This window comes from Bos indicus, chromosome 16 (genome assembly GCF_029378745.1).
Source record: "Bos indicus isolate NIAB-ARS_2022 breed Sahiwal x Tharparkar chromosome 16, NIAB-ARS_B.indTharparkar_mat_pri_1.0, whole genome shotgun sequence".
NCBI classification, from domain to species: domain Eukaryota; kingdom Metazoa; phylum Chordata; class Mammalia; order Artiodactyla; family Bovidae; genus Bos; species Bos indicus.
In genome coordinates this window covers 80,292,933-80,311,069 of record NC_091775.1, presented here as the reverse complement: position 1 = coordinate 80,311,069, position 18,137 = coordinate 80,292,933, and the positions used below count along the sequence as shown (strand labels likewise).

General features: G+C 58.7%; 2 protein-coding genes and 1 long non-coding RNA gene across 4 annotated transcripts; 1 reads left to right on the top strand and 2 right to left on the bottom strand.

Moving 5' to 3' along the window:
* Positions 1–966: 966 nt before the first annotated feature.
* On the bottom strand, positions 967–4,950 carry LOC139176273 (maestro heat-like repeat-containing protein family member 6). 2 transcript variants are annotated; one of them, XM_070767671.1, is made up of 5 exons: positions 4,345–4,950; positions 3,602–3,778; positions 3,164–3,322; positions 2,360–2,461; positions 967–1,645 (listed from the first exon to the last, which is right to left on the bottom strand). In XM_070767671.1, the coding sequence occupies exons 1-5, from the start codon at positions 4,441–4,443 to the stop codon at positions 1,352–1,354; spliced, it is 831 nt and encodes a 276-aa protein (XP_070623772.1). In that variant the 5' UTR covers positions 4,444–4,950; the 3' UTR covers positions 967–1,351. The 2 variants fall into 2 exon arrangements, with proteins under 2 accessions (XP_070623772.1, XP_070623771.1); XM_070767670.1 differs by having other exon boundaries at positions 3,602–4,456.
* Positions 4,951–7,826: 2,876 nt separating this feature from the next.
* LOC139176472 (maestro heat-like repeat-containing protein family member 7) lies at positions 7,827–18,064 on the bottom strand. Its single transcript, XM_070768753.1, has 9 exons — positions 17,971–18,064; positions 16,924–17,031; positions 16,407–16,542; positions 15,619–15,707; positions 14,404–14,553; positions 12,563–12,717; positions 9,606–9,750; positions 9,070–9,230; positions 7,827–8,534 (listed from the first exon to the last, which is right to left on the bottom strand). The coding sequence occupies exons 1-9, from the start codon at positions 18,034–18,036 to the stop codon at positions 8,393–8,395; spliced, it is 1,152 nt and encodes a 383-aa protein (XP_070624854.1). The 5' UTR covers positions 18,037–18,064; the 3' UTR covers positions 7,827–8,392.
* On the top strand, positions 9,671–10,683 carry LOC139176473 (uncharacterized). The gene is made up of 2 exons (XR_011560980.1): positions 9,671–9,776; positions 10,228–10,683. It is a non-coding gene; the product is annotated as an uncharacterized lncRNA (long non-coding RNA).
* Positions 18,065–18,137: the final 73 nt, after the last annotated feature.

Genomic DNA, 18,137 nt, shown 5'->3' with positions numbered 1-18,137 from the left:
GAATCCCATCATCGCTTTCCTCCAGCTTTCCCATCAGTAGTTCAAGCTGATGCTCACAGAGCCCCCTCGCCCTGGCAGCCAGGCCCTGGGCAGTGCGGGCAGGGCGGGGAGAGCCGCCTAGACCCGCAGGACGGGGAGTGGGTGGGAGTGGGCTCCAGAGAAGACAAAGCAACGCCCCAGCTGGAAGTCTCCGCTTTCTCCTTTTATTACAGAAGCTCTGCAGGAACACCCCTCGTCTAGAGCAGGGCTCAGAAGCCAGGCCATGGTCTCCATTGCCGCAGTCTCGTCTGATGAGCCGCAGGCTCAGCAGTAGGCCTTCCGCAGCCTCCTGGAGCAGAAGCAGGAGGTGGAGCTGGTGACCCACGTCTTTTCCTTGGCCTCCAGGATGTAGGAGGTCTGCGTGGCGAGGCAGCTGACCGTGGGGTCCGGGTCTGCCCGCATGTGCCTCAGGGCTGTGACAGACACACGGGCTGAGCAAGAGGGCCTGGGGGTGCGGGGCTCATGGGGGCGGGTGGGCGCTGTGCAGGAAGGGGAGGGCGGTGGGCCGGGGGCCAGCAGCTTGTGGAGGGGGAGCCAGCGTATTTCCGGGCCTGGGACCGCGCACTGCGAGGCTCCGAGAGGCGTGGCTGGCGCTCGTCTAGTCCAGGACCAACCCAGGGGGGTCCTGCCCACTTCCCCCGGCTTGGCTCCGCCCTCCTCTCCCCAGGGCGCCGGGGGAGCCTAGGCCTCCGGCTGCGGCTGCAGCCGGGACTCGCTGGCACCATGGAAGCCCGCCAGGCAGGGTTGCAGGCTTGGGAGAGGGAAGGGGAGGTGGAGGGGTGGGGGATACGGGGCAGCCGCCCAGGCAGAAAGAAGGCGCCAGGAGTCCCCGTGTGCCCCCAAATGACAAGCCTCCCCGTCACCGCCCCCCGATGGTGACTGCTGTGAGCCCACTTGCCCTAATTTCTGAGCCCCCGCAACCACGTCTGAGGGACAGGCAGCAGGCGCAGGCTTGCACTGACCTGCGTGGACCTCGTCCATCTCCCTGGCCTCCTCAGCGCCCAGGGTCTGGATGATCTGGCCTGCAGGGGGCACGGAGCGCCTCACTGGCCCACAGAGGACCAGGGGACCCCGCTGCACCTGCTCTGAGCCTCTTCCCCAAACAGTCCCCATGCCCGCTCTCTGTTTGTCTGTCCCTCCCACACCCGACCTCGGGTCCTGACTTTCTCCTTGAAACCAGGATGACTTCCCCGCTTCTCTGAAGGGTCTCGAACAAACGGGGCGTCGCCTGTGCTGGGCGGTGCTTTCCTTGGGGACGTTGATGGAGCCGGCCACTCCAGTCTCTGAGCTGCCCTCCCAGGACGCGGCTTGTTTAGCGGGATAAGGCCGCCCAACTCAGGCAGGGGCTCCCAGCGGGGTGGGGTAGGGGGCAGGTGCGGACAGCGCTCCGCCCTGCTCGGTCACTACCCCAGGCTGTCTGCCCGCTGTCCTGGCTCCCTGGGCTGTGTGAAGGTCCCCAGCACGGGGACACGGCGCCCCGGGCAGAGGGGAGGCCCGCCGTACCTGCGAACCACACGGCAGCCCGACGGATGGGGACCTGCGGGCTCCTGAAGAGCTGTACGCTCTGCTTCAGGAACCAGAGGGCTCGGCCCACCTCCTGCTGCAGCTGCGGGAGAGGCGCCGCTGCTCCTGCAGCCCCAAACCCGCCCGGCCTGGCCCACCCCGCCCCACCCCCACGCCCCGCCCCCCCACGCCCCGCCCCCCACGCCCCGCCCCCCACGCCCCGCCCCACGCCCCGCCCCGCCCCGCCCCACGCCCCACCCACCCACGCCCCGCGCCCACGCCCCGCCCCGCCCCGCCCACGCCCCGCTGATTCCCCTGCCCGGCTCCGCCTACGCCACGCCTTGCCCCCCCCCCCGCCTCCCCCCGGCCCGGCCCCGCCCCTCCATGCCCCTGTCCCGCTACGCCACGCCCCCGACCCGGCACCGCCACGCCCCACTGACCTGCCCAGCCCCGCCCACGCCTTGGCCCCGCCCATGGCCTGCCCCGGCACCACCACCCGGTCCACGCCACGCCCAGTCTAGCCCCGCCCAACTCGGCCCACGCCACGCCCCTGCCCCGCCTCACACCCCACCTGGCCCCGCCCGGCCCCGCCCTCGGCCCACGCCCCGCCCCGGCCCGCAAAGTCAGCCCCCAGGGAAGTCCGCACATCCGCACCCCGCCCGCAGCTCCTGTTCCACAAAGGCCCCCCAGACTGCCCGGGCTCTGGAGCCCACTTTCCCTGGGCTCGCTATTGTACCGCTGTGGCCGCGGGGAGAGGAACCCGACATCTGGGTGCCCCAGCCACCCCCACAAAAGCAGGCAGCGAGCCGCGACCCACCAGGGCACTGAGGATGGTCCATATGTCTTTCTCAGCGAAAGTCGCCCTGAGCTTTGACCAGCCCAGCAAGGTGGCCAGGTGGCAGAGTGTGGGCCGGGCGATCTGGAGAGACAGGGAAGCCCAGCCGGAGGAGTCAGGGTGCAGGCCGGGCCAAGACCCCGAGGGCATGCGGGCGGAGACAGGCGACAGTGAGATCAGCCCTACGGGGACAGGACTCAGTGAACCCAGGGGACCCCCCGACAGAAGGAAGGCCAGACCGTTCTTTGGCTGTTCCTGTACCCTTCCTCCCACTGATGGGAAGCTGAAAAATCATGATGGTGATTTTTCCAGTTGCTATGTTACCGCAGCGAGATCTACCTCCTCACCTACCCCACCAGCCCACAGCCCCCAAGCCCCCAAAACAGCCTCTCAGAGATTTCCCGGAGGTCTGGATCCTCCGGCTGGGGGTCACTCCTCTCATCAAAGTTGGCTCCTCCAGAAAGGTGGCCGCCCAGCTGACTGAGACAGACCCACCCACAAAGGGGACGTCCCAGCTCCTCAGCTGGTCCTGGGTGTCCTGATCTGTGCCCGTGAGAGCCTCACTGGGCGAAGGAGCCTGGTGTGAGCAGGTCGGCCGCCACGCTTCTCAGCAGCTAGGCTCAGAGCCCAGCCTGCCCACTCCAGAACCTGGGCCAGCCGTCTCTGTCCCCAGTGGGTGCCTCCCCGTCCCAGGACCCCGTTTCCGGTCAGCCCCTTCAGCCCCTCGCCAAGTGCTCACTGACATCCTGCTAGCGCCGCCCGCCCCTCCGCCCCGTGGGCTCTCACCTGAGCTATTCTGCCGTTCGCATCCTCCAGGTGGAGTACGAGCAGGATGAGCAGGTTGAGGACCTGGTGCCTCAAGGGGAAGACAAAGACCCTCCTGCTAACCTTGGCCAGGAGAGCCCCGTAGATCTCAAAGGCTGTCAGGCGCAGATGCTCGGACTCCTGGGGGAGAACACACACGTGCACCCACGTGAGGGGCAGGCAGTGGAGCCCCGCCTTCCAGACGGTGGCCCTGAGCCCCCCACCGTCCGCAGGGCCCCCATCATCACGACCCCACTGCGACTGCCCTCTGCCCTCTGGACCATCCCCAGGCCGGGGGCCATGGCTGTCAGCCCCTTCGCAGGCGTTGCCGTCTAGCCGGAGGGCCTCGGAGACAGTTCTGGCCACCCTGTTACTGGACAGACGATGCCCCAGGAGGGAGACAGACCTTGGGGGACGCACCTCCTCCAGGAAGGGTGCGAGGGTGAACGCAAGCTGGATGAGGAAGGCGGCCGAGTGCTGCCAGGGCAGCTGGTCCACCAGGTCCCTGAGCACCTGGAAGGTCTCCGCCACGATGCTGCCGTCCACAGAGTAGCAGCAGCTGAGCACGTAGGGCTGCAGGGCACGGAGCTGCTTCCCCTGTGGATGGGCGCCGGGACAGTCCCACCCGCTAGGGAGCTGCCCCCACCCCCACCACACACAGGCTGGGGGGGGCACACCCCTCACGTCCCTGGACCCAGGTGCCAGCAGGGGCTGTGCCGGCAGAGAGGGGGTGCTGGTAAAGAGGGGTTCAGGAAAAGAGAGGTGCTGGCAAACAGGGGGTGGTGGCAGGGGTGCCAGCAAAGGGCGTGCCGGTGGGGATGTGCCGGCAGAGGGGAAGCCTCCCCGGGGGGTGTTGCACATGGGGGAGGGAGGAGACACCACTCACTGCCCAACCCACAGCACCCTCCCCTCCGCCTCCTCATCCCTGGTGAGGACGCCCGGCTCCAGGAGACCCGGCAGGTTGGCGACCCGGGGCCCTTGTGGGAAACCTCCCCTTCTTTCCCAGGACGGTGAGAGCAGCAGGGGCTCTTTGCCTAGCCCTGTCCTCAGTGGGCTGGCTTCGTGGGGACTCCCTCGGTCTGACCCTGCGAGAGGCGTCCACCCCATCCGCCCCTGGGCCCTCTAGGCCTGCAGGTCCGGGAGCCCGGGTGCGGCCAGCTCACCGTGCTCTCGTGCCTCGAGAGGATCCCCACTGCCCGCAGCAGCAGCTTCACGACGGCCGGCTCCTCTCGCTGGAACCAGTTGGCCAGGGTCCTGACCATCTCGTCGTCGGCAGCAGCCGCCACGTCCGGGCACTGCAGCAGCTGCGTGAGGACACGGAGAGAGTTGGAGGAGGCGGGCCCAAAGGAGGCGTCCTCGACGACCCAGAGTCCAGGCTCCTGCTTGAGAATGAGGAACCGCTCTTCAGGATTTGGAAGGACTGCTACAGGGGCCAACGGTCAGCTGGAGGGTCACATTCACAGGCTGTCGTTCCGGAATTTGTCCCTCCAGCCTGCAAGTCTCCCTGGGGGGGGCCTTTGACAAGGGGAACCCCAGGGGATCAAGGTAAGAGACACTGGCGAGTACACACAGAAGGAGGTGTGTTTGGCTGCTCGCATATGAGAAGCATGGGTGCAGGGCTGTGAGGCTGGAGGGAGACGGGGAAATGGGAAAGAAAAAAAGGCGACAGTTAAAATAGCAAATGATCTAGAAGAGAGAATATAATTAAAAGAAACAAATTTAGAATTCGGAAAATAGAATACAATTAAATTTAGAAAATAGATTCTAGTTTCAATAGAATGTACATTCAATTTAGAGAACAAAATACAATGAAAAGAAAACAGCAAACGTGATTTTATTTGTAAATTATACGTGTATTTATATCCTTTAAAATACAAGCGAACGAGACAAAAGCTAATCCGATGCATTTAACCAACAGGAGCTCGTTTTGTGTGCGTGCACGTGTGATGTATGCGCGTCTGTCTCCCCACGTGTGGTCCTGATGCTGGGGGTGTTCTTGTGGACAGCTACTGTCTCTGACCGGCAGGCAGGCAGACCCACCCCTTGGACTCTCTAGCTGAGCAATTTTCTTAGATTCTTTGAACCTCAGTTTTATCCTCTGCAAAACAGAGGTAATAACACTTTTTTTTCACAGAGTTACAGCAAGAGTTAAAATTACTGAGCGCCCTGAGAACCCTGGACAAAAGCTGACGGCCCTGATGGTTTTGCATGTTTCTACTATGATCCTGCCCAGGAAACAGATGAGGATAACCAAACAAAAGTCAAGGCGCTCAGTCGTGTCCGACTCTTTGGGACCCCATGGGCTGTAGCCTCCTAGGCTCCTCTGTCCATGGGATTTTCCAGGCAAGAGTACTGGAGTGGGTTGCCATTTCCTTCTCCAGGGGATCTTCCCAACCCAGGGATCAAACCCAGGTCTCCCACACTGCAGACAGATGTTTTACTGTCTGAGCCACCAGGGAAGTCAAACAATAAACAGGGGGGGTGAAAAACACGTGGATTATTTGGAGTTTTCATAGCTGTTCTCTCCCTTTAACAGACCTCGATCCACTTCTTCAGCTGGTACCTAAAGCCCCACTGGTTTCCACCTTAAAACTGACTGGACCACCCTTCAGTGGCCGGTGGTGACGTTCACCCAGCCCCCACCCTGTGGGGGTCCAGCCTTGTCCCCAGCTGCTGACTCCTCCCTCCCCGCTTCCCAGCCCAGAAGTCCAAGAAGGGTGGGAGATACGAAGGCCCATCTCCACTGTTTTCAGCAGACATTATCCATTTGGGGTAACTTCTAGAGAGGTTCTCTGTCCTAGCTGTATTTCTAGAAGACAGCTCTAAGCTTCGGGTCTTCTCAAGTAAACGCCCACCGGGACCCAACCCCAGACCACGGGCAGAGAGGACGCATAGGCAGGACGGCGGAGGGGTGGCATAGTGGTCAGCCCTTGTTGTGTTTAGAAGCTGCCCGGAGGGTTCCCAGGCGCAGCCTGAGTCCAGGACCCCTCCATGCGAGGGCCCCCCTGCCGCCCTGGCATGTGCCTTCTGCTGCTTCCCGAAGCCGGGTCCCAGGACCGCCCGGAGGACAATCACCACTGAAGTAGATCCAGAAAACAAAGCCCTCCCCTGGGCCCTCGGAGTCCAGGCCTCTGCCGACGGGGCCCAGCAGTCTGGCGTGGGCAAGCTCCCGAGAGATCAGGGGCACTCACGCTGGCCAGTCACTGTGCACAGATTCCGTTTCTGGTCAGGGGCCCGGGTGTGCCTGTGCACACCTGCCATCCTCAGCAGGGGTTCTGACAACCCGACACGTGTCCCTGTCTGCCTGGTCAGCGCCCCACCCCCGTGCACAAATCAACACAGGTTCACGGGTGTGGGGAGGGGGCTCCACAGACAAGACACTGATGCCCGCAACCTGCACAAAAGCCAGCAGGACCCAGCAGGTCCTACCCGTCCAGGTTCTAGGACTAGCGCTTGTCATCTTCTCCCTGTTATTTCAGAAGAAATCCACTCCTACTGCAAAACTCAGTGACTTCAAATTACAAAAGGAGCGTATTTAAAGCTGTGGTGAGTCAGAACTCCCGAACTCCCTTTAAACACCGCTGGTGGGAGTATAAATCGGTACAACTTTACTGGGGGACGTTAGTCTAGACAAATCAGACTAACTTGGCATCAGTCTCAAGAATCATAGAAGACATTCAAAAAAAAAAAAGAATCATAGAAGACATTCATATTTTTTGAACCAAGTCTTCCACTTATTATGTTTCGTAGTTAAGCAAATAATCTGGAATATGGACAAAGCTTTCACAAAGAGATGTTCACTATAGTGTGATTATAATAGTGTAAAATTAGAATGTCAGATCAATCATAAAATATCTTTGTGATGAAATATTACATCCCCATTACAATTTATGTATGCTGCTGCTGCTAAGTCGCCTCAGTCGTGTCCGACTCTGTGAGACCCCATAGACGGCAGCCCACCAGGCTCCCCCATCCCTGGGATTCTCCAGGCAAGAACACTGGAGTGGGTTGCCATTTCCTTCTCCAATGCATGAAAGTGAAAAGTGAAAGTGAAGTCGCTCAGTCGTGTCCGACTCTTAGCGACCCCATGGACTGCAGCCTACTAAGCTCCTCCGTCCATGAGATTTTCCAGGCAAGAGTACTGGAGTGGGGTGCCATCACCTTCTCCGAAAATTTATGTATAGCACCCCCCCCAAAAAAACCACATAATGATGCAGAAGATGCTCTAAGACAGCAGAATACAGAACATGAACGGACAGGGATCTCAAACATGACCAACACACCCATGGTGGCGGCTCAGACGCTCAGTCGTGTCCGACTCTGTGCGACTCTATGGACTGCAGCCTGCCAGGCTCCTCTGTCCATGGGAATCTCTGGGAAAGCGTACTGGAGTGGGTTGCCATTTCCTCCTCCAGGAAAACACCCCCCCACACACATTCAGACCAAAATCTAGAAGTGGTTTCTTCCGAGCATCACCATTATTCATGATTTTGTTGCTTTTAAGATTCTTTTCCATAGCTGCCAAATCTCTATACCTTTCTTCTGCCAGGTGACCAGAGTACATTGAGCCAACCAGAGAGCTGAGCAGAGTGATACCTTTCTTCTGCCAGGTGACCAGAATACACTGAGCCAACCAGAGAGCTGAGCAGAGTGATACCTTTCTTCTGCCAGGTGACCAGAATACATTGAGCCAACCAGAGAGCTGAGCAGAGTGATACCTTTCTTCTGCCAGGTGACCAGAGTACATTGAGCCAACCAGAGAGCTGAGCAGAGTGACTCTAAGGCAGGGTGGCTGCGGGGGCGCCGTGTTCTTCTATGAAATCAGAGCCGAGATTCAGACGCACCAGGTAAACTCAAGGCCTGAGACTCCAGGTGACCAACCAGGTGTCCTGAGCAATGTCTCCCAGCCTGATGTGAGTCAGGCCACAGCCCCCTGGAGTAACTGCTCCAGGAGGGGCAGGCCCCCACCCAACCCCCAGTCCTGGCCACTCGCCTCAGTGAAGAACACAAGAGCCGTCATGTGGTTCTCGAGGTCCGGGTCCTGGAGGACGCGGACGGTGAGGCGGAACACCGGGCGGGTGTGCCAGCAGCTGCGGACGACCATGGCCCTGTGGACGGCGGGGCGGGCGCCCAGGGTCAGGCCTGTATGCAGGGGGCCCTGGGGCAGGGCGGGGGCAGGGCGGCCGGCCCCCCAGCAGGTGCGGCCCAGGCTCACCTGCCCAGCAGGGCCACCCCCTCATGGTGTCTCTCCAGACTGGTGAGCAGCTCCCAGCCCTGCAGCTTCTGAATGTAGGACACGTGGTCGCTGTACCCTGCGCTCCTCATCAAGGTCTTCAGCGCCTCCACGGAGCAGCTGGGGGGGCGCGGGGGTGGGGGGCAGACAGCAGAGGAAAGGTCGTCCTCTCCTCACCTGGGAACCTCCTGTCCACCCAGCCTCCCGCACGGCCGCCACCTGCTGGGGGTGGGACAGCCCTCAGGGACCCTGGCAACGTTCCATGAAGGAGGCACCTGAAGCCAAGACAGCTGGGGCACCGGGGTGGGGGCGGGGGTCTGCAGACTCAGATGCGTGGTGTCACAGAGGGACAGCATCCCTGCATCCGCCCAGAAAGCCAGACACACAGAGAGTCTTTCTAAGAAGCCCTGCAAGGGACTCCCCTGGCGGTCCAGTGGTTAAGATTCCGAGCTCCCAGGGCAGGAGGCCCGGGTTCCATCCCTGGTTGGGGAACTAAGATTCCGCATACCGCATGACGTGGCCAAAAATAAGTAAGAAAAAAATCATCAATAAAAAGCCTAGGCAAGAGCTGTTGGAGGGCACGTGGGGAGCCCAGGCCCGGTGGAGGTGAAAAACGGCAGGCGAGGCCCTTGAGCGACAGCCGGAGAGGGGGTACCTGACGGGGTCCATCCCCTGGCTCACAGGGGGCTGGGCGGCCCCCACCCCCAGGAGGGAGGAGATGCGGAACAGCAGGGCCAGGAACAGGTGCGGGAAGAAGGCCTGCACCTCCATCCTCCGGCTGGGCTCCAGCAGCAGCTCGTGGAGGGCCCTGGTGGCCTTCGGGGCAGGGGGCGTTGTCAGCCGCAGCCCTGGGCTGACACGACCCACAGCCAGCCCCCGGGTCCCCCGCTGCCGAGCCCGGGAAGAGCAGGGCGGTGTCTGGGCTGCTGTCCGTTTAAAGCCCTCTGGGGGCTCTGCTGGTGGCTTGCTACTCTCACCATCCTTGAGGGGTCAGGGGACTGGGGTGCTGGTCTCACTCTGTCCCGCCCAGGCGAACGAGCAGCCGGTTCTCAGGCACGGCAGACTCCCCGGGGCCCCACACGAGAGGAGGCCACGAGGGTGTTCAACCTCCTCTGTCCACAGCAGCCGCTTGAGAGCTCCGGACAGCCTGGACGGACCCCGGGGCACCCTACCCGCTGCGGGCCCGCGTACGATCAATGGAGAGATCTGCGCTCTGCAGCCGGGCTCCTGGGGCCGAGACCTCTGCTGGGGGGTCAGCCTCTGCAGGAGGTGCTCCATGATCACTTCGTAGCCTTTGGGGAAGGATGCCAGGATCTCCCAGGGCTTGCGAGCCCCCCTGCAGGGAGAAAGCCCATCTGTAAGGTCAGCCTCCCGGGAGGGGCTCTGCCGCTCTGCTCAGGGCCCAGCTCCTTCTTCCTACCCTTCCCTCTCCCTTCTCCCCTCTCCTTTCCTCCAACTCCTTCCATCTTTCCATCACCTCCGCGCCTCCTGTTCTCTGCCACCTCACATGCAGGTGACTCTGAAAGTGCTCACACGGCCTGTGAACCTGACGGGAGGAAACAGCTGAGTCCCATGGGTCAGAAACCTCCCCTGTGGCCGTGTCCCGGCCGGTGCTCCAGCCGTTGGCCCGGACCCAGCAGGCCACCCTCCAGGCCCCGGCGGTCACCTCTCCGCGCAGGCCCTTCCAGCCTTGCCTGAATGCATTTCACTTATGTTTTTCCTTTGCCTGGGATACCTTCCCTGCTCCTCCCAACCTGCAAATTCACACTCAGAGGAAGAGGAGAGATCTGAAAATTATTTCTCCAAATAACAGGGTACAATTTCAGGAAAGTCTGCTCGCTGTACCCAAGAAGCCACGACCTTTGCGAGACAGGAGAGGGTCGTGAAAAATCAAGGAGAGACTGAAGACGAGGATGAAGACAGTCTCCCTGCTGGTGGTGTGGCATCACGGGGCTCTCGGGACAAAGACGAAGGAGGACTCCAAGCAGAAAACACGCGCGCTTGAGCAGTGCTTCGAGGGTTAATCAGTGGAAGAGACAGGCCAGCAGAGCCCTGGCCAGGGAACTGCGTAATTTCTCAATTGGGAAATTAAGATTGCTTATTAATTTCTGATAAATGTTCTTCATCATGGTAGGGAAGTTTTTTCCCATAATAGGGGAATTTTTTTTTTCAGTTAGTAATAGACTTTGAATTCTTTTGCCAAATGCTTTATAGCTTCCCATGATAAGTTTAAAAATATGTATGACTATTAAAGCAAAAATTAAACCTTTTTTTGGTGGTGTTTCTTCACGTGTATAGATATAATACGTATGGCAACCATACCATAAGTAAGGAAGTAAGTTCCTTACTTACTTCCATAAGTAGGGAAGCCAAGGAAGCTACATGTTGAAAGCTTTCATGTTTTCCTGAGGCTGTAAAATATTAATTCTAAATGGACTATGAACGTTTAGGGATGTCAGTACACTATGACAATTGAGGTTTGGAAATGCCTAAGACTCCACTAAAAATTGATGGAGTCAAAATACAATGGATAAATTAAGAAGGAATACCTCTAAAAAAAAGCACAAACTATCCAAAATAATTCAGGAAAGTGGAAACGTAGGAGCAAAAACTGGAGGAGGCAAACAGAAAACAAATCGTGAAATGACAGACTGGGGACCTCGCCTGGTGGCCCAGAGGTTAAGCATCCTTCTGCCCGGACGCGGGACGCGGGCTCCACCCCCAGGTGAGGCACTAGGTCCGGCATGCCACAGCCAAGACCCGGCACAGCCAAATAAATGAAAACAAAGGACATAAATATTAAAAAATACTTTAAAATAGTGAAAAATGCTTATAAAAAAGGGAAGAAACGGGTAGAAGATTTGGACATTTGGCCAAAGCAGGTATGTGGAGGTAAGTGAACACAAGAAATCATGGTCAACATCAGTTGCAATTAAGAGTCAAACACAAATAGAAACAAGATGCCCCTGCGCACTTATTGGAATGACTAGGTCTTTCTTGATGACGATACCAAGTGTGGACAAGCGTGGAAGCAACCCGAAAGCCCTTTGGTAAGCCGCTGGCGGAAAGGCAAACGCCACAACCACGGCTGGAGAAGTTTGGCGGCTTCTTTAAAGCTGTTAAACGGACAGCTCCCGTATTACCCAGAAATGCAACCCCTAGGAACTTAGCCAAGAGAGATGAAAGCTGATATTTACACAAAAGCCTACGCGCACATATTTACAGCGGCACACTTGTAATGGCCCAGAACTGCGAAAACCAGGTGACTGCTGAGCACAGCGCGGCCTGCGCACACAGTGGGGTGCTGCTCAGCAAGGAACGGGGTGAATTTCTGACACCCACGATGCCCTGGGTGAATCCCAAACACGCACGTAAGCGAGAGAAGCCAGGACCAGACGCACGAGTCTGCTCTGTGCGGTGTGACCGTCCTGCGTGGTCCTACTTCTAGGACGGCCTGGGGAAGGCCCAACGACAGGGCTGGGTGACAGATGGGGGCAAGGCTCGTGGGGCTGCTCCCAGCGGCACGGGATCTGGAGGGCAGTGGAAGGCCCTGCGTCTTAATGTGGTGGTGATGGCTGTGACTATACGTTTGAGAAAGCTTGTGGAACTGTGTGGTCAAAGGGCGAATTTTACTACATGGAGAAATTTTAATGTCTTATAGCTTAGTACACCCATACTATATAATATCAGATGGCTATTAAAATCGTTTACAAAGGAGTTTTAATTTTGAGAAAATGCTATGAAAAAAATGTGGAGATCGGTATATATGAGGGACTGTACTTTCTTTGTGTGTGTGTGTGTGTGTGTGTGTTGTGTGTTTTTTTGTGTGTGTACGTTCCTTAAAACCCTTTTTGTGTGTGTTCGTTTGTTGTGTTTGTAAAAATGGAACAAAATCATTCTTAAGAGGTAGACACACTATAAATTATAGCTAAGTAACAGCAGAGGTTGCCTTGGGGTGAGATTTAATTTCTTTTTTCTTTTTCAAAAATGTACACGCTTTCAAAATTTTCTGCAATAAGCTAATATTAATGGTACAATCACTTTGCCCCGAGTAAGGAACTTCCTTGTACTAAAAGTTGGACATATTTTAAGAATAAGCAGATCGGCACAGCCTGGGGCTTGTCTGCCACCCCGGGGACCCCACCCACCTCTGGGACTGCTCGTCCATCTCGAAGAGCGTCAGGACCACCTCATCCGTGTAGGTCTGGGCCAGCACGTGGAGCACCTTCCGGATGGTCTCCTGGGCCGTGGCGTCCGTGGCGCTGGGCATGTGGTGGTAAACGTGCTTGATGATTTCAGGCACCTGCGGGGGGTGGGGGGGTGCGGAGTGCCTGCTTCCTGGGTGCTCGACACCCGCTCGGCAGGAGCCTCGGACCCAGGCGCCCACGCGGGGCTGGGGGCTGTCCCCCTGCCATGGCTGAAAAGGCACAGAGTAGACAGCAGCAGGGAAGAGGCTGTGGAGTCGGGTCCGGAAACCAGGTCACAAATATCAGAGGAGGGAACTGGGACACAGAGACTGTTGCGGGGGGAGGGCAGGCCCATCGCTGGCTGTGTGGACGGGAGGCTGTACAGGCCTGGAGTCACTCTGCCTGGATTCGAACCTGCCTCCCTGCTGACCAGCTGTGTGACCTTGGCACAGGATCAGCCCTCTCCGTGCTCTACTTCTTCATCGGACAACGAGAACCAGTTCAGCCTCCTCGTGGGCCTGAGTTAACACGTCTAGTGCGTGTTACACGTGTGCTCAATAAAGTCCAGTTATCCGGGCCATACCCCCCGTGAGCTTCTCCCCAACTCCAGTTACTTCCCTGCAGACTTGTTGTAAGAAATAACACAGCACGTGACTGCGGCCAGCCCAGGGCAAGGGCCCGGCGTTGGTAAACCTGAACAGTAACTGAAGTCAGCCTAACATGGGAAGCTGACCTTGGCCTGGGAGCCACGGGGGTGCAAGCTCCAGTTCACCACAGGGAGAAGGTTCCAATGACGAAAGTGGTGCCGGAGGAGACCCGAGCTCTGCGCGGGGTGGGGAGCAGAGTCCGGCTGCCCAGGAGCTGGGCAGGGACTCCACATGGGCGTTGGGGGGCTGCCCTCCAGGGTGCCCTTCGGCTCAGGAGCGTTCAGATGGCACCCCGGGCCAGAGAGAAGAGGAGAGCCCAGGAACAGCTCATGGAGCTGGCACTGGCATCAGGGGAAGGTGGGGGCACGGGAGGCCATTGAAAGCAGAGCGACTGTCTGTCCACAGGAGCTTTGAAGATGGTCTAAGAAAAAGGACTGATAAAGAGACCCTGTGCTGGCTTAATTTCTCTGTGAACAAGTCCCACCTCCGACAAAGGGCCGTGCTCCAGCTCTAGCTCATGTCAGTGTGCCTTAGGTTTACACGTAGACACAGATATACAGATACACGGGTGTAGATGTAGGTGTAGAGGACACGGATATACACGTAGATACAGATATACAGATACACGGGCGTAGATGTAGGTGTAGAGGACACGGATATACACGTAGATACAGATATACAGATACACGGGCGTAGATGTAGGTGTAGAGGACACGGATATACACGTAGATACAGATACATGGGTAGAGGATAGACAGACACAACGATATGGAGACAGGCATCTCCTAATCTTGCTGGGAATTCTCCCGCCGGCCTGACAAAGTGCTCAGAGGCCTCATCCCCTGTCTGCATGCGGGAGGGAGGTCTGAGGTGTCTCCTGGCCCCGGGAGCCCACACGGGGCTCCTGCTGTCGCTCTGATGCTAGCCTTCCCTTCCCAGTGGAGACGGAGGCCAGGTGGTCACCCCTCCCCATGGAAGGGCCTTCCACACAACTGCAAACCACGCTACGCCTCGTTTAACTTTTTATCCTCTGGATTCAAGGATCACGACTGTTTAACCCCAACCAGTAGGAAGTGAAACAGCAAGATCCGACACGGAATGGAAAGGAAGAAGGCCCAAAGCGCCCTCGGGCCCTGGAGTCCCTGGAGCGGCTACCTTCCCGATGTCGGGGACGGAGGACTTCAGGATCGTCCGCAGCACCCTGGAGGCCGCCCGGGCGTCGTGCCTGCTGGGCTTGGTCAGGGCCTCCAACGACACCAGCATCACGTCTGCTCGCTCCTCGGGAGTCAGGTACTTCCTGAAGAACTGGGAAGAGGGAGCCGGGCTGAGCCCTCTGAGTCCGCCCGCGGCCTCCGCGCCCTGGAGAGGCCGGCCGGCCTGGGTCCAGCGCAGGCGGCCCCGGCCAGCACCCGGCTCCCTGCGGGGTGAGGCCGAGGCGGGGCGTGGCCAACGGTCCCCACAGCAGCGCACAGAGAAGCGAAAGTGAGTGAAGTGAGAGTCGCTCAGTCGCGTCCGACTCTCTGTGACCCCACGGACCTCCAGGCCAGAATACTGGAGTGGGGAGCCGTTCCCTTCTCCAGGGGATCTTCCCAACCCAGGGACCGAAACCAGTTCTCCCACATTGTAGACAGACTCTTTACCAGCTGAGCCACCAGGGAAGCCCAAGAATACTGGAGTGGGTAGCCTATCCCTTCTCCAGCCGATCTTCCCAGAGGGAGATGCTAAAGGCGTCTGGGTTTGCATTTGGAACACAAGCAGGGGACTGCATCTGGGGTGAGCTCTGATGTCTAGCGGGGTGACCGCACCGCAAAGCAGACATCGGCTTCCAGGTCTGCTTCCAGGCCTTGGAGGGGCCACCTGCAAAAGGGGAAGGAGCCGGGGGCAGCCACAGTGAGAGGCAGGAGGTGGGTGACAGCCATGGCAGGACCAGAGCAGAGCAGGTGGACGAGCAAGGGATTCAGGAGGCAGAGTGGATGGGCGTGGGGTTGAGCTGGGCGTGGAGAGGAAGGGAGAGTGAAGGGTGGTATCTGGGTTTCTGGAGGGAGTGGCGGGAGCTGGCGGAGCCTGGGGCACAGTGCCCAGGGCCAGAAGTCCGCCTCTGCTGAGAGACCAGAAGGGAAGCCAGGCCTAAGACAGGTGCGTGGGGAGGAGAGCGGACCACACCTCACTGCACAGTCCCGCTCAGTGACTTAAACTTCAGTCCACCCCAGGGCAGCTAGGGGAACGGGCCTTCCCCTCCAGCACGCTGTCCACGAGACCTGGGATTTCAGGGACCCTTCCTCGTAGTGGGGATCACCCCTCGGGCCTGGCCCTCTTCCTGCCCGCGCTTCCCATCCAGGCATCCCGCGTTGGGTGGGGTGTGCGCGCTACCATCGTGAGGTCCTGTATGCTGGCCAGCCACTCCCCCCGGAAGTGCTTCTGCAGCTCCTTCAAGATGTTCTCTGTCTTCTGTTTCACACCTGCGATCCAAAACCATCGGCAGGGGAGAAAGGAACACGCCCTGCGCTCTTCCCCAGCAAACCTCAGAGTGAACCAAGAGGGTTCAAGGGTGAAGTGCTGCTGGCCCATCACAGCGTGCGAGGGTTCTCGGGCCCTGGTGCCAGGCCGGCAGGTGGACGTCAGTGAGGCCGCTGCTCCCACACACTGCTCACCCGGCCCCCGCTAAGTAACTGGGAAACGGACCCAGTTTAATCACAAAAGCCAAGTCTCTGAAGCTCCCTTTGGGGGAGATGTGCAAATTCCTCTGGCACCTCTGTGTGTGTGTACATCCGAATCTCTGACTTTCTTGGGGCAGGGGAAGCCCAGATCAGGAGTCCCCAGGTTGTCCCGTGAGGAGGGAGCCTCATTTCCCAGCCTGGGTCCTCGCAGCAGTGGTGGGACAGCTGGGAACACTGAGGGGCCAAGTGGACCTCACAGGTGGCTGCAAGCCCGGCTCCCTGTCCTCCTGAGAGTCCCCAGGAATGTCTCCTAAGAGGGCGTGGTGTCAGCACTGGGCTGGGGCTCATTCAGATAAGGCGTATTTAGGGCCTTGCCCTGAGGAGGGAGGCCAGCCCTCCGGCGCCCCCGACACCACGCAGGGCTCCCAGTAGGGCCTGTCGCTCTGCAAGCCAGCACCCCCGCCTCCCGCAGCCCCTAGTCCATTAGGCCGGGATGCTCACTTCTCTGCAGCGCGAGGACTTTGAACAGGTAGTGCAGCGCTTCCGAGGCCGCCATGCCGACCTCCAGGTTGGGGCTCATGCAGAGGAGGCCCAGCGTGCCCATCAGCTTCCCAGTCATGGAGAACTCCGCCGTGTGCTGCGGGAGGGGGCCCGGCTGCACCCCGCGGGCCACATGGGCGCTGCCCCAGCCCCGCCTGCCAGGGGGCCCCCATTCCCTTCGACTTCCCCTCCCCTCCACACAGCTTGGTATCTGCTGTGGGTGCCCCCACCTCACCAGCTCCACACAGTGCTGGCAAAGGGACCTTCCAAGTCAGCACCCAGGGGACTGGGGCGGCCAGACCCCCAGGCACACTGGCCAGTGGGAGCTATGGGCTCCCACCCCTGGTTCCCCGGGCCAGGCCCTCCACCCGGGCTGGGATATATCTGCCTGCTCAGAGCTCACAGGAGCAGCGGGACCAAGGTGCTGTGGCCGCCCCCCAGGGACCCCTGCAGAGCCTCGCGTGTCCCAGGCACTCACCGCCAGCTCGGGGAAATTGCAGATAAACCTCAGGATCCGGGAAATGGCGCCCAAGATCCGGGTCTGCTCGTGCACTTTATCCGACTGCACCAAGCAAGGCAGGACGACCTGCAGAGGGAGCAGGGACACCCTGCCACACCTTCCGTGGGGTCCCACCCTCCCTGCTCAGTCCATCCCCGACATGGCCTCGGAGACAAGCGGACACCCCCGACACACGCAGCATCCCGGCCACAGAGACAATAGGAGGGTGGCTGCGGCTGGCCCGAGTTTATCTAGTTTTTATAGTTATCTAGTTTTCTGTGATGAACATGCGTTGCTTGTAAAATTACCAAGAAAACAATGAATATCATTAAAAATGAAAAAAAAAAAAAAAGAAATGATACATCCCTCAAAATAATGTCCTAACACGAATGCATTTCCTCTCTACATACAGCCCTTATTGTCGTTGTTGTTCGGTCACTAAGTCGTGTCCAACCCTTTGCGACTCCCTGGACTGCAGCACGCCAGGCTTCCCTGTCCTTCATTGTCTTCCAGAGCTTGCTCAAACTCATGTCCTTGAGTCAGTGATGCCATCCAACCATCTCATCCTCTGACACCCCCTTCTCCTCTTGCCCTCAATCCTTCCAGCAACAGGGTCTTTTCCAGTGAGTTAGCTCTTCGCATCAGGTAACTAAAGTACTGAAGCTTCAGTGAAAGCTTAAAATAAGATAGCTGGGCAATCTTGTCTCCTTATCTTTAGTCACATCTAGTATTTTATCCAAAATTAAATCAACTTTGTTAATTACCATCTTGTCACGAAAGTTCATTTCAAGTGACTCCTGGCTATTTCTCGAATTCAAACTCACCCCTCAGGGTGACAATGTATTGTGACCGAGAACGTCTGGGGACTCCGTGAAGAGGGGAGAGATGCAGGACTCTGTCTCCAGGGAACAGACATGCCTGCTGAGGTCTGAGGACCGAAGGATGGCCTTCAGCCGCAGCCGAGCCCCAGGCATCTTAGTTTCCTTTCCTCCCCCCACACCCAGGGCTTCAATCTCCCTTCCTCACCTCCAGGAAGCTCTGCAGGAAGACCATGCTCGGCTCCAGATCCTCCATCACGAGAGCCTGTAACATGTCGTCCAAGGCCTGGATTGTCTGGCAGGCGAGGGGCGCGGGGTGTCAGATGACAGACCGCTCCCCGGGGCGCCCCCACTCCCATGGGCCAGCTCTGCCGC